At 38.0% G+C, this 13,246-nt stretch overlaps 1 protein-coding gene across 3 annotated transcripts in view; it reads left to right on the forward strand.

Annotated features, from left to right (window-relative positions):
* Nucleotides 1-13,246, forward strand: part of hspa12a (heat shock protein 12A) — a 54,471-nt gene that overhangs the window by 35,979 nt on the left and 5,246 nt on the right. For 2 of the 3 annotated variants that reach the window (XM_067455639.1, XM_067455640.1), the window contains exons 7-11: nucleotides 1-73; nucleotides 7,779-7,865; nucleotides 8,911-9,015; nucleotides 9,152-9,410; nucleotides 12,685-12,788. The exon at nucleotides 1-73 is cut by the window's left edge and continues 99 nt beyond it. In XM_067455639.1, the coding sequence (XP_067311740.1) occupies nucleotides 1-73; nucleotides 7,779-7,865; nucleotides 8,911-9,015; nucleotides 9,152-9,410; nucleotides 12,685-12,788 (628 nt within the window). The remainder of the gene's footprint in view (nucleotides 74-7,778; nucleotides 7,866-8,910; nucleotides 9,016-9,151; nucleotides 9,411-12,684; nucleotides 12,789-13,246) is intronic. The other variant, XM_067455641.1, reaches the window with a different exon arrangement.

Here is a 13,246-nt window from a genome sequence, read left to right on the forward strand (position 1 = left end):
GTTGATTTGGGCACCAAAACATCCCTGAACGGTTACAGCCCAACGGAGAACGTTGGGGCGGGAATGAACCAGGGTAAGCTACCCAAACATATTACAGGTGCAACACAAGCATTCTGCTGAGAATGAACCAAATCACACTAATACTGATCTAGTTATGCTACAGTACTTAAATGTTGTCCATGTGTTTTGATGCACTGATTTGCACTGATGTACCCAGTGATTAGTTCTTCAAAAGGCAAAAGTTACCCGGAAACTCTGTAAAGGAAGTCATTCAAATTAGAGCTTGGCAGATCAAAAAAAGTTCAGATAGTGAGTGAACAGACTGTGTAGGCTAGTTATTAGGTTTGGATAAAAATTCTGGTTTTAGTGGGAAGTAGTTGTTTGGCTAGTCATGGTCTTCTTTTTGAGAGTGTAAGTGTGTGTGATACAAAAAAAACAGTGTGTTTTACTGTGTATAGACAACATCAACTCTTTCCACTACTATGAATTGAAATGGAAATCATTCAGCTGGCAGTAAAATGGACTTTACTTCTAAACTAGAGCTGCAGGACTCCTGTGGTCCAGAATGCCTATTAAACTCTCACTGCGTTGAGGGAAGAGAAGGTGATGATGCATTCAGAAATCAGTGGGAGCGAGGGATGGAGGAAGGGAGAGATGAATAGCTTTTAATTTAAGCTCATTTTAGATGTCTAAATATCTTTGTCTGACCTTTCCTCATGCATGTGTTTGTTTGCATATATAAATAAGTATACTGCATATACACTTCAGTCTAAAAGTTTGGGGTCAGTAAGATTCCTTTAAATACATTATTCAGCAAGAACACGTTAAATTAATCAAAAGTGACAATAAAGACATTTATAATGTTTTTTTATTTTTTTTAAATAAATGTTGTTCTCTTGAACGTTTTATTCATCAAAGAGTGTATCATGGTTTCCACAAACATTGTTTTCAACATTGATTATAATAATAATTATAAATGTTTCTTGAGCACAAAAAAAGCTTTGCCATCACAGCAATAAATTACATTTTAATATATGATCAAATATAAACTGTATTTTTGATCAAATAAATGCAGCCTTGGTGAGCATTAGAAACTTATAGACCCCGAATCAGCAGTGTATTTACTACAATACATGAACACAGGTGCCATTTTGTGGTTATTCAACTATGGGCAGATTTGGCACTTTTATTTTCCCAGGGGTTAAAGTTTAAATTGTACCCATGCCATCATCTTTTATTTTGTGTCATTTATAAAAGGCATATGTAGTCTAATCTTAAAATATGAAAATCAACCATTTTATTTAATTAAATTTTGGATTGGTATGATGCTAGCTATGATATTAGCCTTAACAAGACAAATGAACAAATTAAATAAAAACTCTTGTGAGTGTAAAACGTCTGCTTAAAGAGGTCCACAACAAGGTCAGAAGTGCCCATAGTTGAAGAAACACCTCATTACATTCCACAGCAAATCTGGAGTGGTACTGTATGTCTTACCAGTTTGTCACACACTGTGCACTGTGAACTGCATCAAATTCAAACCACAGTTTTTAAACATGTTTTTAGAGCAGAGTGCATCATCTTGTCCACCCTCCTTTCAATCCATTCCAGTTCACCTCCATCGCCCTGCTCATGTCCTTATTACAGACTGACGCACATGCACCTACACAGCCGGCTTTGTATTTAAAAAAGCATGTTCACATGGGTACATACCATTTCAGTGATCTGTGGTTTTAGAAATGTGCATTCAGAAGGTGACAGTCATTTGGACCACTGCTGAATGGTGATGCCAGCATGAGAAACAGCTTCGGCAAATTCCCAGTTCCCCTGCCTCATAAATTGAATTTTGCATGCACATTTATTCATAATCATGTAATTGATTGCGGTCATGTCTTGCATTCCCTTGGAAAGAAAGCAATTTTAATTATAGCAAAAAATGTTAGCAATGCTTTTGAACCATTTGCACAATTCACCACATTTGTTAAGAGTTAAATTATTATTGGTTGATGTCAACATTTAAGAATCTTAGATAATAATACTTTTTTAAGAATGTTTGTCAGCATTTAAGAATGATAAGAATGTTATTTGGGCCATTTTACTGTATGTCTGAAACGGCTAAAGTAGCTATTATTCCTGTAAAAAAAAAACTATACCAGCGCACACGTGACATCAGTGACCTCAGTCTGATGACATCAGCAACTCTACAGTCATCAGCAAGCACATCTGTAACTCTAAACCTCTGCACTTACAAAAGGAGTGACACAAAGAATTTGATCAGATGGATATTGTGCTTTTAAGATGAAAATAACAACAATTATTTTAAAATTAAGAGACCACTTTTTTTTCTACTTTTTTTTCTTTGCATATAGTTATATATACACACTCACCTAAAGGATTATTAGGAACACCATATTAATACTGTTTTTGAACCCCTTTCGCCTTCAGAACTGCCTTAATTCTTGCCTTAATTCAATACGTGGCATTGATTCAACAAGATGCTGAAAGCATTCTTTAGAAATGTTGGCCCATATTGATAGGATAGCACCTTGCATTTGATGGAGATTTGTAGGATGAACATCCAGGGATGTTTGAACTCATTGTCATGTTCAAGAAACCAATTTGAAATGATTCAAGCTTTGTGACATGGTGCATTATCCTGCTGGAAGTAGCCATCAGAGGATGGGTACATGGTGGTCATAAAGGCACGGACATGGTCAGAAACAATGCTCAGGTTGGCCGTGGCGTTTAAACGATGCCCAATTGGCACTAAGTGGCATAAAGTGTCAAGAAAACATCCCCCACACCATTACACCACCACCACCAGCCTGCATAGTGGTAACAAGGCATAATGGATCCTTGTTCTCATTCTGTTTATGCCAAATTCTGACTCTACCATCTGAATGTCTCAACAGAAATCGAGACTCATCAGACCAGGCAACATTTTTCCAGTCTTCAACTGTCCAATTTTGGTGAGCTCGTGCAAATTGTAGCCTCTTTTTCCTATTTGTAGTGGAGATGAGTGGTACCCGGTGGGGTCTTCTGCTGTTGTAGCCCATCCGCCTCAAGGTTGTGCTTGTTGTAGCTTCACAAATGCTTTGCTGCATATCTCGGTTGTAACGAGTGGTTATTTCAGTCAAAGTTGCTCTTCTATCAGCTTGAATCAGACTAGCATCAACAAGGCATTTTCACCCACCTGGCTGTGTATACTGGGTGTTTTTCCCTTTTCACACCATTCTTTGTAAACCCTAGAAATGGTTGTGCATGAAAATCCAAGTAACTGAGCAGATTGTGAAATACCCGTCTGGCACCACCAACCATGCCACACTCAAAATTGCTTAAATCACCTTTCTTTCCCATTCTGACATTCAGTTTGGAGTTCAGGAGATTGTCTTGACCAGGACCACACACCTAAATGCATTGAAGCAACTGCCATGGGATTGGGTGATTAGATAATTGCATTAATGAGAAATTTAGCAGGTGTTCCTATTAATCCTTTTGGTGAGTGTGTATTTTATATATATATATATATATATATATTTATATATATATATATATATATATATATATATAGAGAGAGAGAGAGAGAGAGAGAGAGAGAGAGAGAGAGAGAGAGAGAGAGAGAGAGAGAGAGAGAGAGAGAGATGAAGGATAAAGGAGTAGTGTTTATTGATTATTTTAGCAGCAGTAGTATTTGTGCTCTGATAGTCTGTATATTTGAACATGGTTAATTTTATGAGAGCCTGAGACAGGAAGCAGTTGTGTGTGGTGAGCTGTTACGCAGCAGGGCAACAGTGAGCAGCACAAAGGGACTTGTCTGTCTAACAGTCATAGCTCTACTTTGTGTCTAAAGAGATAGGCAGAAGATAATGTTTCCCTCTGAGGGATTTCTCGCAGAATTTATTGGATTTTTTGAATCTGTTCAAAAGTTTGGGATCGGCCTCTTATGTTCACTAAGGATGTATTTATGTGATCAAAAACAAGATTATCAAAAAATAAGTTAATTTAAGTCAATTCAAGATAACTTAACAAACTTTTTTCTGTTTTAATTAGGGCTGTCAAAGTTAACGTGTTAATAACGCGTTAACGCAAATTAATTTTAACGGCACTAAATTTATTAACGCGCGTTAACGCAGCACATTTTCTGTTTAATCCGTGGCATAGCCCGTAGTTGGAGAAATCGAGATAAGCCATAGACGTAATGCAGCAGAAAACATTAATAGGGAAAGAAAATGGTTAACATTAATATTCTAAACCAAAAGTGCAGTTATTGCCTATAAGCTACCATATTTTCGGTTTAACCATATTAGACACCAGGTCGAAAGAAAAGTCTGTTACATTGAGCACATTCTCTGCAGTCCGAGCGCGATGTGTGAATGCACTGAAGCTCACTCCCGCTTATGTCTGAGGTAAATCATGGACACATCACCACTTACAGTACATGTGTTATATTGAACTAAATGCATTACAATCGGCTAAAACGAATGCACAGGTTACTTTTCTGAAGAAGAGCGCTCCTGAGTCCATGTTTCTCACACTGTTCGCATGAATCGCGGCACAATTCGCCGTGCACACACAAAATACCGGCAGTTCAATACAGAGCGCGTGTCTCTTAAAGGGGCCGCACTATATTCCTACTCGTGGAACATGGACCTCCTCCAGGTATGGTGTGTTACTGGTGTGCTCACAGGTCCGCATGACAGCTTTCACATTACCAGTTTTTCATACGAACTGTGCCCTGTTCTGAACTAAACTGCCAGTAATACTACCTTTATTTATTATTCTTAAAATGAGAGAAATCCCTGCTTATTCTGAATTTTTAAGCTTAGGCTTAAGAGATATGAAGAAGTTCTTTGATAAACATCTATGACCTTTGATACATATCTAGTCTTCATGCTGTATTATTGATTATTATTGAATAAGTATGGTTTCACTAATAATAAACATACATTTGCATAAAGCATGCATATTTGTCCATATACCCATGTTGATTAGATTATTAAAAACTTAATTCAAACTTAATTTAAGATACATTTACAACATAAAAATCTGCGATTAAATTGTGATTAATCCCGAGTTAACTCATGACAATCATGTGATTAATCGCGATTAAAAAGTTTAATCGTTTGACAGCCCTAGTTTTAATATATTTTAAAATGTAATTTATTGTGTAATTTATCTGCATCATTTACTCCAGTCTTCAGTGTCACATGAACCTGATTTGGTGCTCAATAAACATTTCTTATTACGCCTGTTTCACACTGGTCGTGTCAGCAGTGTGTATTTTTTTCAGCGCCCATGTTGAAGGCCCACTAAAGTGTCTTGAAACGTGAAGCATTATTCAATGTTTTGACGTAATTTCCCATCAAATATGAAAACAGGGCGGGACATATCAAGCAGCTCCTCCTCTTTGTTAAAACGAAAAGCGTTTAATTTAAATCACAGTTTGACTGATTTCAGACTGATTTCAGCCGCTGCTTCAGCGTCTATTTAGGGGGTGGGACGTTTCAGATTCTAGATAGCATCTGATTTGACAGAAGATGTGATGGGAAGCTGAAGTCCATGGTGATGTCATAAAAATCCTTGATCTGTGTATATTGCAGTAGGCTACATGAGCCGCTGCAGCTCAGCTGTATTTGTAAAACGCTGCCAGCGTGAAACACAACGCGCTGCATACGCACAGCTTCTGCGCTGCCTCCGCTCTGGGTGCATGTCAAGTGTGAAACAGCCATTATTATCAATGAAAACAGTTATGCTTCTTATTATTTAATTTTTTTCAGGATTCTTTGATGAATATAAAAGTTAAAAAGAACAGGATTTATTTGGATGTCTTTACTTTCACCTTTGAGTTTTTCAAATGAAATGGTAATGCTTACAATAAGGTCTCGTTTGTTAGAGGGTTAAGTCACAGAACATTTTTAATTATCGCATAATTTACTCTCCTTCATGCCATACTATGACTATCTTCGTTCAGCCAAACACAACTGGAGTTATATAAAAAAATATCCTGGCTCTTCCAAGCTTTATAATGGGAGTGAATGGTACCATTTTGGGGGGCATTCAAGCTCCAGGGTGTTAATCAAGGCCTTCTGATGCAAAGCAATGTGTTTTTGTAAGAAAAATATCCATATTTATAACTTTACAAACTACAAAAATCTTTTAACTCTTGTGCCAATTGGGCATCAAAAATTTTTTTTAACTCTTAAAACTACAAAATCACATGCTTCTAGTAATGGTATGCAAGTCGAGTTCTGGCAAAAGAGTGAATTTTGCCTGTCAGCTGATAACGGAGACTGACTCTGTGGTCTGCCTGAACTAATACAGAATACTTGATTTATTTCAGCATTTATTCATATTTGTTAAAGTTAATAAAAATGTTTCTTCAAAGCGTATTAACTGCTATTGTTTATTGTTAGTTTATGTGAACTAATGTGCCTAACTAATATTAACAAATGCAAATGATTATTAGGGCAGACCAAATGTAATTATTTATAAATCAATGAAGAATCGATATTAGTCTGAAGTAAACAATGTTCTCCAAAACTTGTCCACGTGTAGATCAATGCCTTAATATTTGGATAATATAAATACCCCGTTGTTCCCTTTGAGTTTTGAATTTCCTATAAGGAACGGATCAGGTACAGGAATTTCAGATGGGGGTCTGTTGTGTGAAAGCACTGTTAAATGGAGCTGTTAGGTTTCCCACGCCCCACCAGTACTGAAAAAATATATTATGGTCCATTTCATTGTTTTTTGTGGGTTGGAGGAAATGTCAATCTGACATCAGTCTCTATGCAGTCACTCTCCCTTAGAGCTAACACTTCCTGTTTGGGAATGTTTACAACTGTCAGGATGGCCATTATCCTCTGATGTCATCAGACCAACTGCCCTTTATCAGACCAGGACAATCTCCCTCTCTGCAGTGAAGGAACAGAGACTTTTGCATTCCACTTCCAGGCAGGAAGTTCACAAAAGTGAAAAAGAGCGGAAGTCTTTCAATGAAATAATTGTGGAAAGATGCTCTTGAAAGTCTTACTTGTTAAACCGCAGTATTCAGATATTATACTATTCAGATCAAGATTTTGGCTCAAATTTTGCATATTTGTAAACATTACATTTCTTTTAAGGACTAGTGTCTGTATTGCAGGATATCATGCACATTTGTTTTTTTATTTGTTTTTTTCAATAAAAAAAGGACAGTTGCATATTTATCTAAACATATATCTTATTAGACAAATATTAATTTATTGGTGTATTTCTTTTTACATAAAGGTATACTGTCATCCAACATCTCATTTCTAAACACTGTTAAATGTAATCCGTGGCAAATTTCAAAATAAATATAATTTTTTATAGTGTACATTATAATGTTATGATGCCTAAATTCACTTATAGCATACATTTTTTATTTTAGTTATTAGTGTTTTAGTTTTATTATCGGCCGCAACATGAAAATAATTATCTGCTATCAGTTTTAACTAGAATTTTGATATTGTGCATCCCTTCAAATGTAGGTTTCAAATAAGTAAAAAAAAAAAAAAAAAAAAATGACAGCTATCTTACTGCTTTTCTTAAAATTTCATAATCTTCCCTGAAATAAAGGAGTCTACCCTTTTCCAGCAGCATCCCCCTGCTTAAAGAAATCACGTGCAGCCCATGTTCCTTTCTCATCCTGTCGCCTTGCCTATAGAACTGCCACATACGAACACACAGATACACAAACAGCTTCACGCTGCCTTCCCTCTCACACACACTTCCTGTCTCTCTCTGTCAATAACCAGCCAAGGAGCATGTGCGCCGTAACCGACAGAGCCGCACCTTTCTGGTGGAGAATGTCATAGGAGAGCTCTGGTCTGAACTCACTGAAGGTAGAGTCTATGTCTTCTCACACATTTTCCTTTTAGTATTTTGCTCCTGCTGTTTCTAATGCTGCTGTCATATGTTAAGAAGGATGCACTAGTCTCAAATGCAGCTTATTCTGGCTAAGATCCACCCTATCTGATTGGAAGAGACTGACTGATGTAAAACGACCCAATAACAGTATGGTTTGCTTTTATGCACGGATGTACACAGAACACGTTAAAAAGTCTAAGACGTGTATAGACATTGTGTTTAAAACTTTGGTCTGTCCAAATATACATTTCACAGATTAAGTTGCATCAAGCTGGTCAATCAGATTGGAACAGATTGGCATTTCTGTGTGTAATATGCATTAAAGAGTCAGTGAGGGTGGTCCATGGATGTGCCGACTGAGACTAGCTGCACCCAAGCTGAGAGCATAAGGAAGATGCTTAGTTTGAAATCTCTGCTGTGGTGAGCCCTGAATTATTCTGCTGTCTGAATTAGCAGCTGCTCAACTATCAAAATTGCCTCTGCAAACTTTGCTTATTCATCACTGCTGGAATAACCTCCACGCAAATGAATGTTATTCAAAATCATACCAAATTTTAGTACATTTTCAATTAAAGGGATAGTTCACTCGATTTTAAACGGCCATCATTTCCTCACCTCTATGTTGGTCCACACCTTCTTTGGAACACAAATGAAGATATTTTGCAGAATGTCCAAGATTCTCTTTTTAAGTCATATGGGTTTAGACCAACGTTAGAGAGTAAATCGTTTTTCCCCCATTTTTAGGTGAACTGTCTCTTTAAATATATAGTAATGTCATACAGATTGTAAATAATATACAAAACCTAGATAAAACTTTAATTACAAAGGCCTCTATTTGAAACCCCAACCAGTGTACCTTAAATGTAGGTCACTGTTCCCCTGACACTTTACGAAAGCACTTCCCGGAGTCACTTACATCCAACATCTGCAGAGAGTTCGTGGAAAATGTCACCAGACAATGCATAGATCCTGTAATTCCTTTTCCTGGTGAGCCTCAAATGTTGTTCTGCTGCTCTGTAGGTGACCGTTATGTGGTGGTGGATTGTGGAGGAGGGACGGTGGATCTCACTGTGCATCAGATCCGGCTGCCGGAAGGGCACTTGAAGGAGCTGTACAAAGCTTCAGGTACAAGACACAACTCTTATGACCGTTAGCATAAGATTAACATTTAGTTTAGAAAAGCTTTTATTTTCTATAAAAAAGTAAACCCTGAAATGTCATAATTTTCAATCTAAAAAAAAAAATATTTTCATCTTCATAGGAGGCCCGCACGGCTCTATTGGTATAGATTATGAATTTGAGAAGCTCCTATGTAAGATATTCGGGCAGGATTTCATCGACCAGTTTAAGATCAAGCGTCCGGCCGCCTGGGTGGACCTGATGATCGCGTTTGAGTCCCGTAAGAGGGCCGCAGCTCCTGACCGAAGCAACCCGCTGAATATTAACCTGCCCTTCTCTTTCATCGACTACTACAAGAAATTCAGAGGACACAGCGTGGAGCATGCACTGAGGAAGAGCAAGTGAGTGTCTAAATGTCACACATTATCACAGTTCAGTCAAGTTGCAGTTTCGTCATTATCTATCCACTTTTATGCTGCTTGAAACGTGTGTGTGTTTATATTTTCCTTTGGAATAATTGCTCTCTTCCTTAGAACAGAAATGCATTGTGATCAACTGGCTATCAAGTTCAGTTGCAACTTTGCTTGTATTAAAATAATAATTTAAAGGAAGTGTATGTAAGATTGTGTCCAAAACTGGTACTGCAAGTGTATCCCCTCTCCCCCTCCCCCCTGACTCGATGTTGCCAGATATTCTGCAGGATCCAGCAGGAACGTTTGTAGCTGCAGCATAGACCGTAAAAAAATATGGACGACTCGACATCATCCGTTTCCGCTTGGCAGATTTGAAGCTTTTAGGCGGCCTTGCACGGCGCGGGACATCTTGGGACCGAGTCTGCGCAGTAGCGATTTCGGGACCGGAGATGCGCAGTAGAGCGCAGGAAGTAGAGCAGGAAGTACAGCTGCGATATCAAAAGCCCGCCCACTCTCTCGCAGATGCAGAACAATTAATTATGTTGGTGTGAAATAAACAGTTATGGAAATGTAGGAATTAAAGCTAAAGCTCTAATCTGCTCCCAAAAATTTCGAAAAAAGTCCGTTAGTGCCTCAGTGACAACTTCACTCAGAGAAGCCGTCAGTCTCAGCTGTCAATCATGACGTCATCACGTTTTTATAGCATCAAATAACTAACTAAAACTAAACTTATTTTTAAAACGAACACCTGAAATGAAATCATCGTGATGATAACTGCCTTCAGTGACATAAACTAACTTTGGGGAAAACATTTTGAAGTGTAATTTTATTATTTAGTTTGCCTCGCGTCCATTAGAAATCACTGAGGGGCGGCTATACTGGGACCGGTCAGCGGGGGGCGATCGAGGCGCGAAAGCTTCAGTAAATGAGAGGGAGACAGCAGGCTTGAGCTGCAGCTGTGGTAACTAGAGCAGAGCTGGCCACCCGGATGCAGAAACACTACTGATGTCCTGATTGTTAGATAGGTGGAGGGTGGAGCTTCAGGCCAAAACACAACATGTCAACGACAACATCAGTTGAGGGCTCAACAACAACTTTTAAATGACAATATCCTGGCCTGACTACTGTTGTCAGTGATATAAGTATTTGAAATTACATATCAGGAATATTTTATGATTAATTTAAAGACATTTCTTATATACAGTTCCTTTAAATATCTATGTATTTATAAACAATATTTACAACAATCAAAAATACACTCACCTAAAGGATTATTGGGAACACTTTAGGCCCCTTAGTGCCAATTGGGCATCGTTTAAATGCCACAGCCTACCTGAGCATTGTTTCTGACCATGTCCATTCCTTTATGACCACCATGTACCCATCCTCTGATGGCTAATTCCAGCAGGATAATGCACCATGTCACAAAGCTCAAAATATTTCAAATTGGTTTCTTGAACATGACAATGAGTTGACTGTACTAAAATGGCCCCACAGTCACCAGATCTCAACCCAATAGAGCATCTTTGGGATGTGGTGGAACAGGAGCTTCGTGCCCTGGATGTGCATCCCACAAATCTCCATCAAGATGCTATCCTATTAATATGGGCCAACATTTCTAAAGAATGCTTTCAGCACCTTGTTGAATCAATGCCATGTAGAATTAAGGCAGTTCTGAAGACGAAAGGGGGTCAAACACAGTATTAGTATGGTGTTCCTAATAATCCTTTGGGTGAGTGTATATCATATATTTGGATATATTTAATATATATATATATATATAATGTTATATAGTTTCATTATATGTGTGTGTAAGGAATGATTGACGACAGGCCATTGAATTTGAGAAAAATAATACACACCGAGTTGATGATGCAGCCACGCCACGAAGCGCCTATGTGCATGTGTGTATGCATACTGTTTTTGTGCGTTTGAGTGTGAGAGAAAGATAGTATATGCTATTTATACATAATAAAACGCGTTGCAAAAATTGTGTTGCAAAAAACATTTATTTGTAACTGTAATTTTTATTCTATTGTTTACTACAGGGCTATTCAAATCTTACCCTGGAGGGCCAATGCGGTTCAGAGTTTAGCTCCAACCCTGATCAAACACACCTGAACATGCTAATCAATGTTTTTAGGATCATTAGAAAATCACAGGTGGGTGTGTTTGATCAGGGTTGGAGCTAAAGTCTGCAGTGCATTGGCCCTCCAGGGTAAGATTTGAATAGCCCTGGTTTACTATATTTATTTCAGTTGTAGGCTGTAAAGGACCTTTGACATAACTGAAATCATTTGGCAAGGTGATATGTAACAGTAATGTGGTCAAGAACCAGCCATGCGTTTCCCTGAAAATAATTGCACACTTGCTGACACTGACTTTTCACTAATTGTTGTCTGTCTCTTTTGAGGTCGGGCATGTGTGACCTACAGCCTCTGGAGAGTTAATCTGTCTATTCATGACTGCTGTCAATACCGTACACACAGGCATTCAATAAGCCATCACACCCTGTATAAAGATGGCCAAGTCAGCTCAATGAATACCATGTTTTTGTGCATGTGTGTAATTGCTGACTTTGTGCTTAACACTCATAATCAAGAGCATTGCAACAATCTAAAACAGGGGAGAGAGCGGGCACATGATAAACTCTTCTCACATTAGATTATTGCTTACAGAGGTTTCTGTCTGGTCTTAAAGTCATCCTTTTATGAATCCAGCTACTATTTTTTTTCGCAACACAGCCAAACAATTATTACCAATATTTGTCTTCTAAACTAGTTATAATGATATCAGAATATAGTTTTATCTTTCTTATATTTTTAAATATGTTATACTGTTATATTATTTATGAGTTACATTTATTATTTTCTAACACAGTAATGAGGTAATCATTTGAGAGCCATGAGTAAGACTACTCTAACTTGCATGTTATAGATTTTGAGCTCTTATGTCACACAGGGGGCAGTTTTTCCAACAAGCAGGCGAGTCTGGTGGCTCTGAGCACTCGTTCAGCCGTGCATCACACTGCAATATGGGAATATGTGCATCGGTTTACTGGAAACCACAGCTATTAGCACACGTGCTGACTTTTATAGCAGTGTAAAACCTAATAACGAAAACTCGATAATATCAGGTTTCTCGGTAGCCTTCCATATGTGGAAAAAAAGCTTTTAAAGTGCACCGAGGCCAAATGAGGATACTCTGTTATTTATTTCAGTTTATAACACTGGCTATTTCTCTTTTTGTCTCTCTTCTGCAGTGTGGACTTTGTGAAGTGGTCTTCGCAGGGCATGCTGAGAATGAATCCAGATGCGATGAATGCCCTGTTCAAACCAACTATAGACCACATTATACAGCACCTGAGTGAGTATTCACCCTGTTCACATTGCGCCATATGAGTTACAGTAAATTGACATACGATGCCTGTAATTAAAAGTACAGCTTCCGACAGGATTGAGGTCTCTGAAGTTTTAGTGAGATGGGAGAGTTTGTTGTCTGGATTTGGGTCTTAATGGAAGGTCATGCGCTCTGGATACATGCGCCATGAAACCCATTAAAATAAACAACTTGTATATGCGATTGAAATATACAGTTGTAATGATTTGGTGTTGTAATGACAGCATACAGCAGAAAGTATAATTCAAAACCATACCAGGCAGGGTCAAGCACAAGGAGGGCGAGTGTCAACAAAAAAAACAATACTTCATAAAGAAAGCAGGGCAAACGGCATTCAAAATATGTGAAACAAGGGTACACCCTTTATTATAAATGCAAGCCTAAACAAATGTATTTAATGCAAAACTGAGATGTTTCTTTTAAGT

This window comes from Pseudorasbora parva, chromosome 10 (genome assembly GCF_024679245.1).
Source record: "Pseudorasbora parva isolate DD20220531a chromosome 10, ASM2467924v1, whole genome shotgun sequence".
Lineage (NCBI taxonomy): Eukaryota > Metazoa > Chordata > Actinopteri > Cypriniformes > Gobionidae > Pseudorasbora > Pseudorasbora parva.